The sequence below is a fragment of the Ictalurus furcatus genome, chromosome 13 (assembly GCF_023375685.1).
Source record: "Ictalurus furcatus strain D&B chromosome 13, Billie_1.0, whole genome shotgun sequence".
NCBI lineage: Eukaryota > Metazoa > Chordata > Actinopteri > Siluriformes > Ictaluridae > Ictalurus > Ictalurus furcatus.
Genome location: NC_071267.1, coordinates 7,008,682 through 7,028,922, shown reverse-complemented (window position 1 = coordinate 7,028,922; position 20,241 = coordinate 7,008,682). Strand labels below are relative to the sequence as shown.

Here is a 20,241-nt window from a genome sequence, read left to right as displayed (position 1 = left end):
TGGGGGTTGAATCATTTTGATTGCAACTGTACTTGTACAGCAGTGTGCAAACTGCATGGCTCCATCATCACACACTCATGTGCTGGTGCACAGGATCTCAGACAGACTTTCTTTTGTGGGTTTTCAACACTATGAAATAGTGATATCTGTAAGGACGGACAAAATGGATGACAAAACAGCTAAAAACATAAGAAGTCATTTTGTAAATATTACTTCCATTCTCTGTACATAGCGACCTAAGAGGTCGTATTTCCAACATTCGAAGGCGAAACTTTATGAAGTGATTCGAACAATAAGATTGTATATTTAGATCTTTCAGTATTCTTATGCGCACTGAGCAAAATTATGTTATTTGAGATGAATGTGGTATTTAGACACTAGCAGATTTCGTGTCAGGGCTATTTGTTTTCATTTGTAGTTGCCTGGCAACCAGGAAAAAAAAAAGAAAAACTACTTCCTGTTGATTTTTTCTAAACAAAAGCTTTCATTAAGTGTCTATCCCACCACCAGAATCCCACCACCTGTATCCCACCTCCTGCTGCACTACACACATCCGCCGAGGTGAGATCTGCTACCCATAGACCAGTTTTCACTGAACGGATTAATTGACGACAATCTTTTCAGAATCAGGAACACGTGTATGTCCGCAAAATAATGTGCAGTGCTAAGCCGTTATATCACACTCCTGCTTATTATTACATGCTGTCACCTCGCAGTTTAGCAAATAGATAGGAAATAAAGACGCCATCCAGACTGGAATATCTTTTACTCGTGACGTGAGGACACTAACCGAAATGTTTGTGAACATCTTGCTGACTTTTTGTTGAGGGTACAAAAATGATTTGCATTACTTTTGCATGTAATGCAGCATTATTCTGTTTCCACTGAAACAAGAAGTCAGGGCTGGACATATCTGGTGGCCCCACCCCCTTTTTGAGTTTAGAGTTTAGCTTACCTCACAGCCCAGGCTAAACCATACTTGACAGTTAGTACCATGGAGTTTTATAATGTCGGGGGAAGAACAGTTCAGATTCTCGAGAACATTTGATTGGGCAGAAATTTGGATGAGAAGCCGAAGTGTGGAATGATGTCATCAAAATTGTTGTTCTGTATTGGTGGTAGAGAGAGATACTGTAAATTTTGAACGCATATATCTTGAACACATATATCTAAATGGGAATTTTGTCATTGTTTTGGAGCGCACTAGATTATAGATAACCTTACGGCTAACATATTCGTAATAAAAGCCACAAAACTTTACTTTTGATTTCTTGGGGACTTTCGTGGGGACTAGATTAGTCAAGGTTTCTAGCCAACCAAATCATCGTACTGGACAAGCACACTGGAGCTTTTACTTGGGGTAAATGTATGATTTGTCCACACCTGAGACATGCAGTTTGCAGAATCCTAAAATAGTAGCTATAAGCTTCTCTTACTTGTTAGCTCGATTGATAATGATAATGAGTCTTTATTGATCACATGTACATTATAGCACACTGAAATTCTTTTCTTCGCATACCCCAACATGCCAGGAGGTTCGAGTCAAAGCGCAGGGTCAGCCATGATACAGCACCCCTGGAGCAGAGAGGGTTAAGGGCCTTGCTCAAGGGCCCAACAGTGGCAGCTTGGCAGTGCTGGGGCTTGAACCCCTGACCTTCCGATCAAAACTAGAAGCAAACTTGAGACACCAAATATGTCACCAGCTACAGAGTTGCCTAACTTTTTAGTAATGGGAACACTGCATCATTTAAATCTGTTTTTAAAATGATATGTTTGGGTCAGTTTGATCTGAGAGGAACTAAAGTGCTAAAAATGTCTGCTTTGTAAATCTGAAACACTTGTGACTGTAGTACGAGTCACATGACCACCATCTCTTATTGACACTCCCACCATCAGGGCAAAGCATGCAGAAGGCTTTTCTTAAACCTAGCGAATAAATATGAACGTAAAATATGTCGAGCGTTTTCAAACGAATAAAATGTAAAGAGGTGGCATGGGTCAGTGTAGCATATGTTACATAACAGAATCTCACTCTTTCTCATATTTATGTTCACTTGCTTCAGGCCGATGATGTCCGTGCCTTGCTGACCGCAGCCATGCCTCCGTCTGCATTGCCAGCCTGTTACAAGCCGCAGTTCATCAGCGTGTCAGCCTCTGACCTCTCCTCTGGTTCTGGCTCCGCCCCCCAGCTCCCCGCCTCTGGCCTGGAGTCACAGGATGGCCACTTGCCAGAGCTGCCAGGGCCGTCAGGAGCCGAGGGAGCTGTGGGAGTGGAAAAAACCGAGGAGGGTGAGTGAGAGTGTGTGAGACTCGGATTAGCAGTAATGGGTTTAGTGCACTACTTAGCAGCGACCCAATGTCCCAAATACCCAGACCTCAGAACGCAACGTAAACGTTGAAGTTTTTAAACACACTGTACATCTTGGATACATCTTGTATGCAAATGGACCTGATAGCAGGTGTGTGAGTGTAACTAATGCTACATTCACATGGTATTCAGTTCAACGTGATTCTGACACAATTTTATTATTTGTATTTATTTTCTGAATGAGTTCATGATGTAAGTTATGATGAAGTTGATGTTTCTTAATAAAGCAGTGGGTATTAAAATGAATTTTGTGGGCAATGCTTAGTTTAATTATCGTATAATTTTATAAAGTCTTTTTTCTTAGTGTTTTTATTTCATATTTCTTTTTTTTTAATTTTTTTTTTTTTACAGTTTTTATTATGGATAACACTCATTTCTGCTCTTTCCCACTTTTAGACACTTATAACCTGCACATATTTGTGCATCCGTTTACATTTAATACAGCTGTATCCATTTTTATAGTTGTTTATATTTCATTTATATTTAATATTCATGTTATCTAATTACCCTAGTATTATAAGGTCCTATCTTAATGGGAGATAGAACTTTCTAATACTAAGGTCATGATTGTTCATAGTTTTACATTTTTGGCCTAGCTAACCTGAATGTGTAACGAGCTAGCATGTTTCCCAGTTGCCTAGCAACAGTGCTCTCTCATCTTTAGCTACAAGTTTCATTTGAAAGCATAAAATGACATTTTTCCTACTTATCTCAAATTGTAAATATGAATCCCGACGGTTTGTTTATGAGCAGAAGTAAGCCAAGTACGTAAAGTTTCAGAGCGTAAAGGTTCAAAGGAACGTGAATATGGTTAAAAGACTTCTCTCTGCACAGGTGCAGCCTTGGAATTGAGTATCAACCAGTTTCTTCATAAACTTGGATTGGAACATCTTCTGGAGATCTTTGACCAGGAACAGGTGCACCAAACTTTAACCTTTTTTTTTCTTTCTTTCTTTTTATTTATTTATTTATTTTTAATCTTTGTCATAGAAAACCACATAACTGGCTAGTATTATTTCAAACACCAATGCCTGGTAGTAAACCTGACAGTTTATTAGATCACTGTTTTAAAAACCACGTGGGCAGCTACAGTGGATCGCGTGTTCACGTTGTTCCATAAATATCATGCATAAGCAGAAATCATCCACTTTTATTAGGAACACCTGTCCAACTGCACATTTATGCAGGTTTCTAATCAGCCAATCATGTCTCAGCACTGCAGTTGCAAATCATGCAGATACAGGTCTAGAGCTTCAGTTAATGTTCACGTCTAACACCAGAATGGGGGGGGAAATGTGATCTGTGACTTTGAGTATGGGCTTGTTTGAGTATTTTATAAACTGCTGATCTGGGAATTTCTCACACACAACAGTATCTAGAGTTTACATAGAACGGTGTGAAAAAACAAAACAAAAAAAACATTGCGTGAGCGACAGTTCTGTGGGTGGAAAAGCCTTGTTGATGAGAGAGATCAGAGGACAATGGTGAGACTGGTTCAAGCAGCCAGGAAGGATATAGTAACTCAAATAATCACTCGTTACAACCGTGGTGAGCAGAAAAGCATCTCAGCGTGCACCAAACATTGAACCTTGAGGAGGATGAGCTACAACAGGAGAAAACCACATCAGGTTCCACTCCTGTCAGCCAAGAACAGGAATCTGAGGTAATCATGGGCACAGACTCATTAAACCCAAACTGGACGGTTGAAGATTAGAAAAAAAAATCACCTGGTCTTTTTCCAGTCTTCAGCTGTCCAGTTTGTTTGAGCCTATGCCCAGGATGGCCTCAGATTCCTATTCTTGGCTGGCAGGAGTGGAACCTGATGTGGTCTTTTCCTGTTGTAGCTCATCCTCCTCAAGGTTCAATGTTTTGTGCTCCCTGAGATGCTTTTCAGCTCACCACGGTTGAAAAGAGTGAGTATTTGAGTTCTTATAGGCTTCCTGTCAGCTCAGACCAGTTTGGTCATTCTCCTCTGATCTCTCTCATCAACAAGATGTTTCAGCCGGCAGACCCTCCACTCACAGGATGTCTTTTTGTTTTGTTTTCCGCACCATTCTGTGTAAACTCTAGAGACTGCTGTGTGAAAATCCCCGGAGATCAGCAGTTTGTGAAATACTCAAAGCAGCCCATCTGGCACCAGCACCAATTTTGTGCTAATACTACAGTATGTGAATTGATCACACATCACAGAATTCAAGCTAGTAATTAGAAATGTTTAAATGAACTTTAGTATAAGCGATGAAATCACTTTTTGATGACACTTAACATTTTTATGTAAGCTGTTTTGTGTTTATTGTATACTCTCTTTGTCTGTGGTGGTTAACTCGGTGCTCTGTTTAAAGATAACTCTGGACGTGCTGGTGGAAATGGGGCACAAAGAGCTGAAGGAGATCGGCATCAACGCTTACGGCCACAGACACAAGATCATCAAAGGAGTGGACAGGTTCATTACCGGACCTCAGAGTAAGCGCTGCTTTCAGTCCGGGGGAATTCTACGTTGTGAGGTTTACCAAGATACTAATCTCAGACTCGGACAAAGCGCCCACAAACTATCCGATATTCAGTGTACACTTGAATAGCCATTTTGAGAACACAGTATGTTAAATATTATGAGGGTAGGGTGGTTAGAATACTGGGTGAACGCACAGGTTGGAAAAAGCAGCATCGTCATGTCAAAATGAGGACTTTGTATTTGGAGGAGATATGTTTAAGTGCAGCTTTCCTGTTGGAGGAAAAGCTTTAAGTTCAGCTTTTCTCCACCATTACATCATCACACTGTAGGTGTAATATTGTACATAAAACTATTCTCATTGTTCTCATTATATCGCTATAGCTATTTCTACCGTTCTACTATCAAGAACTGTAAACATTCATAATTCCTTAGATTTATATAGCGCTTTACATTGTATGGGGGGGATCTCCTCATCCACCACCAGTGTGTAGCATCCACCTGGATGATGCAACAGCAGCCATAGTGCACCAGAACTCCCAGCGCACACCAGCTATTAGTGGAGAGGAGAGTGATGTAGCCAATTCAGAGATGGAGATTATTAGGAGGCCATGATAGATAAGGGCCAATGGGGGAATTTCGCCAGGACACCAGGGTTATACCTCGGTTTAATTTCTCATCTGAAAGACAGTGCTGTCCACGTCACTATACTGGGGCATTAGGCCCCACACAGACCACAGAGTGAGCTCCCCCTGCTGGCAGGCTTAGTTTTCCCCAGGAGGTCTCCCATCCAGGTACTGGCCAGGCTCAACCCTGCTTAGCTTCAGTGAGAAACTAGGCAAGAGCTGCAGGGAGATATGGCTCTGTCAATACAATATTCTGGATTGAAATTGCAGTGCAGCAACAATAGCGTCTAGCGTTAGCAAGTGTATAAGTGATAACTTCATGTTGATGATTACCATCTCAAAACAGCGATTAGTATGATCAATGTTATAGATTTAACCAAGTACCGTGTCTGTAAATTTACTGCTCTAAAGTAGAGCAGGGGGACTTCACGGTCTGAGCGGCCATGTTGATTTCATCTCAGTATGCTAACAGAGAAGGAACTGGTGGTCGAGAAGACTTCCCCAAGGTGACGAGATGAAATTTGAAGTTGAGGGGGAGTTTTCGGTGGCCTCATACGTAATATTACTGCTAGCACCCAAGATGTTTTTTTCCCTTTCTTTTTTTTTTTTGCAACAATTATTATTATTTTTATTAAAAATCATACTGTTGATCAGTTTATTGTTACATTTAATGTTGTGGAACATCCATCCTGACAAGTCAGTTCCTGTTTACACTTGCGTTATGGCCGCTGTAAACGGTCACGTTACGTCAAGACATTATTACGCCCGAAAAAATGCAGCGTTTTCCCGAGATACCACAAAGCCCTCCTTCCTTAGATTTTGGAAAACTTAAACGTACAGCTTTACCTCTGATTGTTACAAAGCGCTGACACTGGAGACTCCTTCCGCTGCTTACTTGATGCTTCGCCATATCGACAAATAGTTCTGTTTCTTTCTTAAACAACAGCAGCACGTTAGGTTTGGTTTTGTGTTGCGTTTGTCGTACGAGTCCCTTGCGAACGAGCTGTTACTATAGAAACGGTAACGTATTAGAACGAGCTCATTAATATAAACAGCCGGAACGACGGCTTTAGAGCTGCTTTATAGGAAGGAAATGAATGAACGGTCAGAGTTGAGAATTGAGTTTGTTCTACAGAAACCCCAAATATACCTCTGATGACGATGAATATGAAATACTGTGGATGAAATTTGTGTGCAGAAATGTTGAAGTGATTGTGTACAACTTTGCAGTAGAACAGCCGTTGTGTTTATCTGGATTATACTGACCTGGGGGTTTAAGTGAGGCCTTTTCTCTGTGCTCTTATTTAGGTTTGAATCCCTATTTAACTCTGAACACGGCCAACAGTGGAACTATACTGATCGACTTGGCCTCGGACGACAAGGAGTTTCAGTCGGTTGAAGAGGAGGTAACTTTTAGAACTCGTCTCAAATGCTACAGGATTGGGTTTGTGTAAGAGCCTCATTTCATATGTTACACTATAGCCCTATTCAGATACTCTATTCAGGGGGTAAAGTAAGTATTACTGGAGCATCTCTTGGATTTAGTCCCATCTGAAACATGTCTGCACGTGTCTAACCTGGCTCCAAATCTGGCATGAATACGTGTAGTCTGAATGATTTTACCAAACAAACATGATGTCAAAAGGCATCAAGTCTTTTAATAAATATCCAGTTCGGTCTGTGTGTCCTCTTTAAACAGATGCAAAGCACAATCAGAGAGCACAGAGACGGCGGTCACGCCGGTGGAGTTTTCAACAGATACAACATTGTAAAGGTAAAACCGGATCCTTAAGCATTTTCCGAGGTAAAATCAGACAGGCTTGTGATTGTCCATTTTGACTGTCGTCTATACAGATCCAGAAGGTGTGTAATAAGAAGCTGTGGGAGAGATACACACATCGCAGGAAGGAGGTGTCCGAGGAGAACCACAATCACTCCAACGAGCGCATGCTGTTCCACGGTGAGGGTTTTGACCAGCAATGAGTGTCCCATTGATTCATCTCATTAGTTACCCGATAAAATTACAGTTTCTTTAAAAAAAAGCTTTATCATCATTTATTAGCAGTTTAAACCCCATTTATTGCTTAAGCGTTCCACTAAACGTAGGTGAATGTGTAAATAATGGAGCTATTAATCATTAGTCCAATTGCTGAGTGCAGAGTGAAATTAATTATGTTAGCTTGATATTTGGTTTGATTTGCTTTCAGACTAAGTGTAATGAAAAGAAGCAAAAGAAAAACATTGATGGAGGGGTGTGTGCGAAGTGCCAGGTCTAAAAACACACACGTAGAACTCACAGTGTAATTCATTGGTTAGATGTGCAGCAATGCAATAAAAGAAATCCTAGAAACCTGTTCCATGTCTGGTTGTCAGTACACCGGTAGTTTCTTCTCTTCTTCAGGACATTCCAAATTGTTGTATTGGCTATGCCCAATGTTTGTGCAATGCCTCTGATTGATTTTCCTTCTTCTTTTTCTCAGCATCAAAATGGCTTACTTTTCTCCCATAGACAGCTCTCTGGTCTTCAGGTTGTGCCACGTTATCCTTTTTAACAACAAATGCAGCCTTTGCCGTTCAGAGCTATTAATTCTTTAAACAGTCAATTTAACAGGGCAAGACCTAGGCAGCAAAAAAAAAAAAAAAAACCCACCAGTGCACACCAGTCACGTGTTCCAATATTTTTTATCATTTGAAATAACAGACCAGTTCAAACAAAAAAAAAGGTGCCATAAATCTAAGATGGTGAAGACATCTAGATGTAAATATGAGAAATTGAAAGCCGAAATTCTGATCTGTCATCTCGTATTCATGTTTTGATCTGAAACCCAAATCTATGCAGTGTACAGCAAAAAAAAAAAAGAATTGGCCTTGCTGTTCCAATAATTTTGGAGGGGACTGTATAATTATAGAAATAATTCGCTTAAAACATTTTTTCTTTGTAGTTCTACAGCTCTATCGTTTGGGACAGTTTGTGCGTCATGGATCAGTTTAAAACGTCGCATCCAAATACACCGACTGTTTGGTTCACTTGCAAGTCAAATTCTCACTGCAACTGAACTGCTCTAGGGTTTGCTTGGAAGCAGATTCTAGGGCTGTCTCAGACTGGTGGTTTTGTGATTGCTGTGCTCTTACCTGCCTGAAGGAACCTCACAGAGATAGTTAAATGCACCAAATGAAGTAAATGCTGCATGTCGGAATGCTCGCTAAGAGATAGGGGGACTACGTCAGGGACTTTACAGATCATTTGATGACTTTTATTTGATGACTTTTATTTGGTCTCAAATGAGACATTGTGTCTAAATTAAGCTGGACTTTAAAGCAAGAGCCAATCCAGACGATGTTAATTGGCTTTCCTCACTTTCCTGTCAATTAGATGGATGTTAGCCAATTACGAGCGTCTGTTAGCTCATGTACAGTATACATTAGGGCGTTTAGCGCTGCTGTTCACTAAGCTGCTGCATGAACAGCTTTTGAAAAAGTGCCTCACTTGCTAACCTTTGCCCTTTCAGGGTGCCCTGGAAATAAAATGAAAAAAGCATTTCACAGAATTAAAATAGCGCATTTGCTCTGACAAGACGTATAATAATGCTTCTGTGTACATATTCGGTTCTCGATCCTGTAGGTTCTCCATTTGTAAACGCCATCATCCACAAAGGCTTCGACGAGAGACACGCCTACATCGGAGGCATGTTCGGGGCTGGGATCTACTTTGCCGAGAACTCCTCCAAGAGTAACCAGTATGTGTATGGTATTGGAGGAGGCACTGGGTGTCCTCTTCACAAGGACAGGTCATGCTACACGTGTCAGAGGTGAGACTTCAGCTCAGTCAGACATCTACATCTACTGGCTGCTCATATGTTTAAGGATGCCATGTTTTCATCTCACTAATGTTAAAGGTGAACATTCATACAATAGTACTAGTAAATTCTGGTTTTAAGAGCGCTTTGTCTCTCTTTGGCTCCAGGCAGCTGCTGTTCTGTCGTGTAACTCTTGGGAAATCCTTCCTTCAGTTCAGTGCCATGAAGATGGCCCACTCTCCACCAGGCCACCACTCGGTGTCAGGCAGGCCCAGCGTCAACGGCCTCGCCCTCGCCGAGTACGTCATCTACAGAGGAGAGCAGGTACGGAAGTCCTTCTCTCCTCACACTTCTTGAGCAGTAAACAAACTGAAACAATCAGCAGATAACACAAAGTCAAATATTCAGTGCCCTCCATACTTATTCGCAACCTTTATTAAAGCGAGCAAAAATAAAATGTCAAATAGGAATAGCAATTTATCTTTGTTCGAACAAAAAAAGAAGAAATTCTCGTTAGAGGTACCTTTTTAAATAATAGAATTAATCTCTATTAATTAAACTATTTCTCTCCAAGATATATGTCCCAAAATTATTGATATCGCTGATGATTACTTTAAATAAATGTAATTTATTTGAAATGTATTGTCATTCTTTAAAAAAAGAATCATTTCTGCTATTGCGTTTAGTTGTTTCCATGGGGTATAAAATCTCAGTCAACTTTAACCATGAGAAGATAAGAAAAAAATTCAAGAAAGCACAAGTTTGTGTTTGGAGAAAGTATTTTAAAATATTGCTAAATATGTTTAAATAAAAATATAAAAAAAATTTTTGCTCATTATCATGAGGGGTGCCAATAATTCATCATACGTATTGTGTATACAGTGTATCACAGTTGTAATACTATATAAACATAAACAGTTTTGGATATAGAGTTCAAAATTGTTTTGAACATGGTTTCTCAAAGCACCAGCTAAAGAGCAGTAACTCGCACACCAAAGAGCTTTCCTCATCACATGTGTCATCACATAGCCAATCAGAGAGGGGCTGTGCTCACTGGCCCAACAGTTGCTCTCTGGAATGTGAAATAACCCCCAGGTCATTGTATTCAACCTTAACTGCTGCACACTGGTGTCTCGCAGGAATATTGTTGAAAAGCAGCCTCTACTCTACAAACATCACTTTAATTAATATAGTTCTCTCACCTCTACACTTTTTGTCCTTCACTCACTGAGCACTTTATTAGGAACACGGATATGGGCCAGCAGCTTCGGGTAATGCTCACATCAACCATCAGAATGGTGAAAACATGTGATCTCGGTGCTTTGAGTATTTCTATAACAGCTGATCTCCTGGGATTTTCCACGCATAACAGTCTCTAGAGTTGACTTAGAATGGTGCAATGAAGAAAAAAATACATCCAGTTCTGCAGACAGAAGTACCTTACTGATGAGAGAGGTCAATGGAGAACGGTCAGATTGGTTCGAGCTGACAGAAAGACTAACTCAGATAACCACTCACTCTGTACAATTGTAGTGAGCAGGAAAGCATCTCAGAATGTACAACCTTGAGGCGGATGTGCTACAACAGCTGAAGACTGGAAAAAACGTAGCCTGGTCTGATGAATCTTCATTTCTTCTGAGGAACACAGATGGTAGGGTCAGAATTTGACTCCAACAGCATGAGTCCATGGAGCCAACCTGCCTTGTATCAACAGTCCAGGCTGGTGGAGGTGGTGTAATGGTGTGGGGAATGTTTTCTTGGCACACTTTAGGCTCATTAATACCAGTCAATCGTTGCTTGAAAGCCACAACCTATTTGAGTATCATTGCTGATCATGTGCATCCCTTTATGACAAGGAGTTCAGTGTTCTTCAGTGCTCTTCCCAGTCACCAGACCTGAATCTTGTAATTTCATCCTGTGTGATGGAATTGCATGATGCAATCATGTCAACATGGACCATAATCTCAAAGGAACATCTTTCCCACGTCTTGTGGAATCCATGCCATGATGAATTGAGGCTGTTTTGAGAGCAAAGGGAGGTCCTACCCAGTATTAGTACAGTGTTCCTAATAAAATGCTCATTGAGTCTAATGTCTAATTGCAAAATTGTGCAAAAAGTGGTGGTTGTTGCTTTTTTTTTCTCATGATATCATTCCTCCTCAGGCTTATCCTGAATATTTGATCACCTATCAGATCATCAAACCGGATGGGACTATGGATTAAGACGATGCCTCTTCAGAAAGGACTGTTATACACACTGCATGCACATTGTCATAATCTCATAATTAATACACTGTATAGAACACTGTATGTTTTGTTCCATCTTTTCTACTTTCCTTCCTTCGCACTTGATATTTATCATGTTACACAGTTAACCGTCTACTCAACGTGTGCACTGATAACTGTGCTTTCCGCAGCAAAAGACCTTATAGAGTCAGTCGCTAACACTGTAAATCAAGTTTTCAAGAAGCCTAATGCATCACAAACGTGGCTTATTTATTTTACACAACTGTAAGACAACTGTATATATTTTGTTTTGTACCAGCATGTTGATATATTGATATTTGTATTATAAAGATTCTATGCTTGGACGATGTGTTGTATAAAATGTATGCCAGTTTCAGAGGTACTTTTTGTTTGGAGGTAATCCAGTTAAAGCTACAGGATGTAAGATTTTGGAATTCCACACTCTCCAGAGGGAAAAAAAAAAGCCCCACTGCGGGCTACTTGTGGAAGAACATTTTGTAATGTGGGTCGGATTAATCTCGTGGCTGCGAGTGCCAGTTTATACGCATTCAGATGAGTTGTACAACTAAATAACAACACCACCGATGAGGCTAAAGTACAGTGTTGTGAAAAAGTATCCTGATTTCTTCTGTTTTTGTGTATATCTCATACTAAATCATTTTAGATCTTCAAACGAAAAACAAACAATACAGTATTTATTTATTTAATTATATGTTTATTTTTTTTATACCCATCACCAATGTGAAAAACGAATTGCCCCCTTATACTCAAAATCTGGTTGTGCCACCTTTAGCAGCAATAACTGCAACCAAATGCTTCTGATAACTGGAGATCAGACTTTCACTTACTTCTAGGACTAGGATTTACTCCTACGCTTTGGATCATTGTCTTGCTGCTTAATCCAGTTGCGCATGAGTTTCAACTTACAGACTGAAGGACGGACATTCTCCTTTAGGATTTTCTGGTTGAAAGCAGAATTCATGTTTCCCTCAATTATTGCAAGTTGTCCAGGCCCTGAAGCAGCAAAGCATCCCCACACCATCACACTACCACCACCATGCTTGACTGTAGGTATGATGTTCTTTTTGTGGAATTTGGTGTTTGGTTTATGCCAGATGTAATGGGACCCTGTCTTCCAAACAGTTACACATTAAACTCATCAGTCCACTGAACATTCTCCCAAAAGGTTTGAGGATCAACAATGTGTGTTTTGACAAAATTCAGACGAGCCTTAATGTTCTTCTGGGTTAGCAGTGGTTTTCACTTCGCCACTCTTCCATGGATGCCATTTTTGCTCAGTGTCTTTCTGATAGTGGAGTCATGAACAGTGACCTTTATTGATGCAAGAGAGGCCTGTAGGTCCTTTGATGTTGTCCTTGGCTCTTTTGTGACTTGCTGGATGAGTCGTTACTGTGCTCCTGGAGGAATTTTGGAAGGTTCCCTAGTGCATTGAGTTTTTTCCATTTGGAGATATAGGCTGTCACTGTGGTCCTTTTGGAGTCCCAGAGCCTTTGAAATATCTTTGTAACCCTTCCCAGACTGATGTATCACCTTCCTCCTCATCATTTCTGGAATTTCTTTCAATTTTGGCATAATGTGTTACTGGGTAAGACCTTTTAACCAACGTCATGCTGTTGAAAACGGTCGATTTAATTGATTGAACTTGATTGATTTGGTTGAACAGGGTTTGCAGTAATAAGCCCTGGTTGTGTCTAGTCCAGCTGAACCCCATTATGAATGCAGTTTCATAGATTTGGGGAATTAGTAACTACAGGGGCAAATACATTTTCATACAAGCTCAGTTGGTATTGGATAACTTTTTTGCTTCAATAAACAACAGTTTAAAAACTGTATTTTTGTGTTTACTCTGGTTGTGTTTGTTTTATCTTAGATTTTGTTTTAATTTCTGAAACAATTTAGTAAGAAATATACACAAAAACAGAAGAAATCAGAATGGGGCAAATACTTTTTCACAGCACTGTATTTGTGACTCTGAGGATATCGTTATCTACTGTTACCCGCGTCCACTGAAGTTTACAGAAGTGCTTGGCCTCAGGGTAAATGTAGGGTGATGGAAATCTAGCTAGCTAGCTAAAATATAGTGCAGAGAACAAACATATAACGAGTGGCCAATTATTCATCATTTTGTTCTCCAGCCTGACAAATTGTTTAGCACAAACCAGATAGTGTAAGCATGCTAGATTTATCCAAAACCAGATGGTGAACAGAGCACTGACATCACTCTCGCCTGATATATCAAAGTTTGAAATACAAAAATACAGAGAAACACAGAAACGCCTTCTGTAGGTCTATAGTAGAGTAACTAGCTTTACAATTGGCTAATGATACAAACTACGCAACAAGGATAAACAAGCTTCGTCTCTCTCTCTCTCTCTCTCTCTCTCTCTCTCTCCTGTGATTATCTGTGACCATGTAGCTAGACTTCTTTTGTGCCTAAAGTTGGGCATGATGACCTTTTATGTACAGTATTTTAGCTGGCGTAAGATGTATGAGTACAAATTTCCAGTCGATTCCATTCCGACACGCGATTACAGGATTATCAGGGTGACTCACAGCTCAGGAACATCATATTCTACAGAATTTTATTGTCCCCTTAGCCCCTTAGAATTTTTTTTATCCAAAAATCCTACACGATGTAGCTTTAAATGCCATGGCTAAATCAAGAAACGTCACAAAATATTGTTACACATTTATGGCATTAAGCCAAATGTTCTTGGTGTCGGTTTCATTCCATTTCAGTGGTGCTGTTCCCTGTTAGATGTCCTACACATAGACAGGATGCACATTTGTCAAGGACAATCTCAAAATTATTAAGATAACAAAGTTTAAACTCATGTACCTAGTGATGGAGGAAATGGAACATATTATGCAGTTCAGTATTGCACCTGCAACATTTCCTCTTGGTTGCTTCAACATTGACACTGGCCCTTGTTTTATATTCACACATATATATGAACAAATCTACATCTGATTCATGAAACTGTTGTATGTGTGGTTATTTAAGTGCAAATTATGAATCAGCTTCAGCAGCATGGGCTCTAACCCCCATCCACTGGGTTCTTATTTACGTGTCATTTGAACAACAGTGTAATCTGCTATACATCTAATTGCATTAAACACACTTACATACTTAATTGGTGCATGTGTTGCTGTTGTTGTTTTGTTTTTGTTTTTGGGGTTTTTTTAAAAAATATATAGCTGCTTTAATGAAATTGAAGAAAAATTCCCACCTCAAGTGTAGGTAGTTATGGGAATACAATTTATAGCCAGAACTATTTCAGAATAGTTCAGTGTTTATATGCGCACAGGTACTGGAATATTCCTGTATACATGGATGTTTTAAGTATGCCTGAGTTGCCATTCCTAAATACCTAGCCTACAGTTAAGCATCTGTTAGCACCCTCAATTCCTTGTGGACTGAGCATGCACATATATATTCTTTCAGTGGAATTTCTGAGTAAGGTGTTTACATGCAACACATTTTGGATTAAAATGGGCCTATTTCAGGGGTGGGAATCAGAATTAGGGGAATCAGAATATTGTCTTAACCTGAATCGCGTAGTCGGATTGTGGCGTTTACATGACTTAATACTAAACAGAATATAGCCAAATTCCGATTAATATCGGCATATTGATGTGCATGTAAACATAGTCATTGATGATATTGATATTGATTTTGATTATTTAACCACAACTCAAGTCTTTGTTTGCAGAATGTTAAATTCGTCTGCTCAAATTTCCACGCACACCAAACACTCATCAGTTCAGTTTTACAGATACACCAAAGGTGAAACTGACGAATAAGGAAACTGGTTGCTGGAATTTGCATACACTCGGAATTTGCATCAGATTTGCCCGTAAACAATTTTGATGAATGTTAAATGGTAGACGTTTACATTTATCAGTCCCTCCAGGATTTTGCGATCGCATAAGTCAACGCAAAATCAAGGAAAATCGGCAATATTCTGAGGCGCTCGCAATTTTTCAAAATTACCACAGATATTCCGCCAATTTGGGCCAAAACAATTTTGTGCCGTTGCAATTTCGCCAATTCAAGTGAAGAAGCACACACAAAAATTGCATTGAAAATTTTGAAAAAAGCCGCTCAAAATCAAGCATTTTTGGCTGCAACAATTACAAAAAACTCCACGAAATCCTGTACGGATTATACATTTATTGGATATGAACTTTGGGGTTTTTGTTTTTTTTAAGTGTCCAACTACTCCAATAATGACACATGATGTTTCGTTTAATTCTGACTGCTAGTTAGCCCAGCAATTAACTAACTGGCACACCAGATAGCAAGCAAGTCCTTGAGCAACTTATAACTCATGAGCAGAGGTTAACAAGGGTGTGTTGAAAACAGTATTGGGAATGCAGAGATAGTTTTCACTGAATCCTTTCCTCCTAAACATAAGACGGTGGACAGTACGTCTTAACAGTAGCTGAGTTACTGACATTAGCTGAGATTAAGAATGACATGACTCAAGTAAATCTTATGCTGTTGTTACGTAAAGTCTCTGATGCAACTTGTTTGTCGTGCATGGTATTCTTTGTAATGTTATGTTTGAGATGCTTTGCTTTGTGCTTCTTCAGTGTTCCATTGCAGGGAAAATAAATGGAAAACAAAATGTGTTTGTTTGAGAATATTTATTTAATACACACAACAAACTAAACTCAACTATACATTTAACAAAATAGTTATTCCCAAAGTGGCAAGGTGGTGCAGTGGGTAGCGTTGGTGCCTGTGTCCACATGGGTTTCCTCCGGGTTCTCTGGTTTCCTCACACCACTCAAAAACATGCAAGTAGGTGGACTGGCTATGCTAATGTATGAATGTGTGTGCATGATGCCCTATGATGGACTGGTGTTCCATTCAGTATGTGGCCCCATCTTGTGGGTTGGCTCCATATCCACTGTGAGCCTGACCAGGATAAAGCACTTACTGAAGATGAGTGAATCATGGACTTCTCAAAAAGAGGGCATCTGTCATCTAGATTTTACTTACAACACAGGCCATCATTAAGTTCAGCATAGACATGTGTTTGGGATTATGTTTTTTAAAAATCCTACTCTTGTCTTCCAGCTGCCATTTTTGTATGAACGGTTGCCACACAGTTAGAAGCACACAACTGTATAGGATGTCTTTGTATTCTGTAGCATAACAATTTCCCTTCCCTGGATCTAAGAGGCCCAAACCTGTTCCAGCATGACAACGCCACTGTGCACAAAGCGAGCTCCATGAAGACATGGTCTGAGAAGGTTGGACTGGAAGAACTTGAGTGGCCTGCACTGAGCCCTGACCTCAACCCCACTGAACACCTTTGGGATGCACTAGAATGCTGGCTGTACCCGAGGCCTCCTCACCCCAACCTGACCTCAGTAATGCTTTTGTGGCTGAATAAACACAAATCCCCACAACCATGCTCCAAAATCTAGTAGAAAGCCTTCCCAGAAGAGTGGAGGTTATTATAACAGCGAAGGGGGGCTAAATCTGGAATGCTCTGAAAATCTCAAAAAGCACATACAGGTGTGATGGTCAGGTGTCAATAATAATAATAATAATAATAATAATAATAATGCATTGAATAAATAATTGTTATAACTAGTTACCTACTTCCAGTTCTCTTAAAATTTTTTAACCTTATGTAATGTCTGTAATTCTTTCTAATGACTACTCATCCATTTCCATGAAACGGCAGAGTGTGATGAATACACATGTCATGGTTATGCTGTAATCAGCGCTGAACTACACTTCCCAGTAGCCCCAGCAGGTCACATGTCTCAATCAGCCTCACCTGTACCTCCACCTCCTTGCTCCGCTGAGGATGTTGCTCTGCCTTCCTGTTCAGCTGAGGACATTGCTCTGACTTACCATTCAGCTGAAGACACTGCTGTGCCTCACTGCTCTGCTGAGGATGTCGTTTTGCCTCCCTGCCCCCCAGAAAACAACACTACAGATCACAGCCTCGCCATGGGCGTCACTCCGTCTCCCTGCTCCGCATCAGACATTACTACACCCGGCTCCACTTTGGGCGTTGCTCCACCTTCCTTCTCCGCTGAGAATTTCGCTCTGCCTCCCTGCTCCGCTGAGGATGTCTCTCTGCCTCCTTGCTCTGCTAAGGATGTTGCTCTGCCTTCCTGCTTGTTTGAGGACGTCTCTCTGCCTCCTTGCTCCGCTGAAGACGTTGCGACTTCCCCTGTTTTGCGGTGTACGTCGCTCCCCCTGTTGCTTTGTGGAGGACATCGCTCCCCCCTCTGGCCTCGCAGAGGATGTTTCTTCCCCCTCTGGCTTCATGGGAAACATTGCTACCCACTCAGGCTCCGCCTTGAACTTTGCTCCCCCCCACTGCCATTGTGGTGGCTGTTCCTCCGCTCTCGTACTATGCCTGGGGTGCCACCCTGCCCTTCTGCTATGCAGAAGAGATTATGCCACCTTACTGCCTGAGACAAGACATCACATCTCCTGCTGGCTTCGCGAAGGGTAGCGCACCTAAGTACCCTGATCAACATAGAGACATCTCATCTGGTGGTACAGTGCCCCCTCTCGAACTTTTTTGCGCGTTGGGAGCTGCGCATTAAAGGGGGGGCTCTGTCAGGGTTATGCAGAAATTGGCAGTGGACTATACTTTCGAGCAGCCCCAGCAGGTCACATGTCTCAATCAGCCTCACCTGTGCTTCGTTTCACTGTAATTTACACCGCTATATAAGTTCCTATTTTTCCACCTCTTGTTGTCTAGCTTCTGTTATGGTTATGTTTGTGTACCTTACTTTGACTCTTAGTATATGTATTTTTGCCCTGTGTGTCCAGTTCTGGTTTATATTTCTAGCGCCACTGTTTTGGTTATCTGTTTGCACTCTCTTATTAAAAATCTGAACTTGCAGCCGTCTTTGCTTCCATTACGTGAAAATACAAATGACTCAGGATTTTTGGAGCTTGAAATTCAAGGGAAGTTTGAGGCAAACCACAATCCCAGAACAATACCTTGATGACAGATGCTCCAGCTCGGTCGACTCCACTCCAGGCTGCTGTTCTTTCCACTCTGACTGTGAAGCATTAAATCTTTGAAAAACTCGTCTGTGAGCTTTCATAAAGACTACACTTTTGAATCCTTATCATCTTAAGGGTCATTCTAATGCTTTACAAGCTCAAATGAAGTTAATTAATTAAACCCTTAGAGACCTGAGGATTTGACTCAACCTGACTGTATATATTTAGGAAGCAGAATTAGCCAAGCTGGCTCTGTGCTCGGCTGCAATTTATTTTTTATTTTAAACGAAAAACAAATAAAACTGTTTTATGTATATGAAGTAGCCAAAATATCTAAGTTTTTTAAATGTAACATTTGTTTTTCTAGGCTTACAGCTGACATAATGTTGCTTAACCCAGCTAGTCACTTAGCAATATGACATTACATCAGCTCTCATATAGAGATTGAGTCACTGACGATGTTAATGCATAAATGCATCACTTTGCCTGGTATAATCTATGAAATGTCAGTGGCAAGCTGATAAGGGTGTGTCAAAGGTGCAATAATGGATGGTACCAGGGTTAAACAAGTCCATATCTTTTGCAGGGCAAAATTTTAAGAGAACATCAGCATCCTCAGATGTGTTGAATTTGTTTTAGTTTAAGTGCCTGGCCCCCTAGTCTTGACAGGTTCAACTGAGGTCCTGCAATCTAGTAAAAGGCCTATTTTGAAAAATGTGCTTGTAGGCTCCTGGGGCAGACGTCTGTATTGTACAGCATATAAACAAGTCGTTAGAGTAAAGATTACAAACACCACAAAAGCGCAAGTTGTGGGTATACGTGGACACTGGAAATATTCACAGTGAAGCTGTACTGTTATGATGACTCACTGAACTGTTATTGTGACTAGCTGAACTGTTGTTTTAAGGTGACTAGCTGATCTGTTTTATGATGACTAGCTGAACTGTTATGTTAATGTGACGAGCTGAACTGTTATGTTAAGGTGACTAGCTGAACTGTTGTTTTAAGGTGACTAGTTGAACTGTTGTTTTAAGGTGACTAGTTGAACTGTTGTTTTAAGGTGACTAGTTGAACTATTGTGTTAAGGTGACTAGCTGAACTGTTAAGGTGACTAGCTGAACTGTTGTTTTAATGTGACTAGCTGATCTGTTTTGTTATGATGACGAGCTGAACTGTTTTGTTATGATGACTAGCTGAACTGTTATGTTAAGGTGACTAGCTGATCTGTTTTGTTATGATGACTAGCTGAACTGTTATGTTAAGGTGACTAGCTGAACTGTTGTTTTAAGGTGACTAGCTGAACTGATGTTTTAAGGTGACTAGCTGAACTGTTATGTTAAGATGACTAGCTGAACTGTTATGTTAAGATGACTAGCTGAACTGTTATGTTAAAGTGACTAGCTGAACTGTTGTGTTAAGGTGACTAGCTGATCTGTTTTGTTATGATGACGAGCTGAACTGTTTTGTTATGATGACGAGCTGAACTGTTATGTTAAGGTGACTAGCTGAACTGTTATGTTAAGGTGACTAGCTGAACTGTTGTTTTAAGGTGACTAGCTGAACTGATGTTTTAAGGTGACTAGCTGAACTGTTATGTTAAGATGACTAGCTGAACTGTTATGTTAAGATGACTAGCTGAACTGTTATGTTAAGATGACTAGCTGAACTGTTATGTTAAAGTGACTAGCTGAACTGTTGTGTTAAGGTGACTAGCTGATCTGTTTTGTTATGATGATGAGCTG

The 20,241-nt window shown here is 40.4% G+C and overlaps 1 protein-coding gene across 3 annotated transcripts in view; it reads left to right on the top strand.

Moving 5' to 3' along the window:
* The window catches only part of LOC128616698 (poly [ADP-ribose] polymerase tankyrase-2-like), a 40,864-nt gene extending 29,033 nt beyond the window's left edge, over positions 1-11,831 (top strand). For all 3 annotated transcript variants that reach the window (XM_053639448.1, XM_053639449.1, XM_053639445.1), the window contains 9 exons: positions 2,064-2,289; positions 3,203-3,285; positions 4,711-4,831; positions 6,752-6,849; positions 7,143-7,217; positions 7,298-7,403; positions 9,066-9,252; positions 9,408-9,564; positions 11,404-11,831. In XM_053639448.1, coding sequence (XP_053495423.1) covers positions 2,064-2,289; positions 3,203-3,285; positions 4,711-4,831; positions 6,752-6,849; positions 7,143-7,217; positions 7,298-7,403; positions 9,066-9,252; positions 9,408-9,564; positions 11,404-11,463 — 1,113 coding nt within the window. In that variant the 3' untranslated portion in view covers positions 11,464-11,831. The remainder of the gene's footprint in view (positions 1-2,063; positions 2,290-3,202; positions 3,286-4,710; positions 4,832-6,751; positions 6,850-7,142; positions 7,218-7,297; positions 7,404-9,065; positions 9,253-9,407; positions 9,565-11,403) is intronic.
* Positions 11,832-20,241: the final 8,410 nt, after the last annotated feature.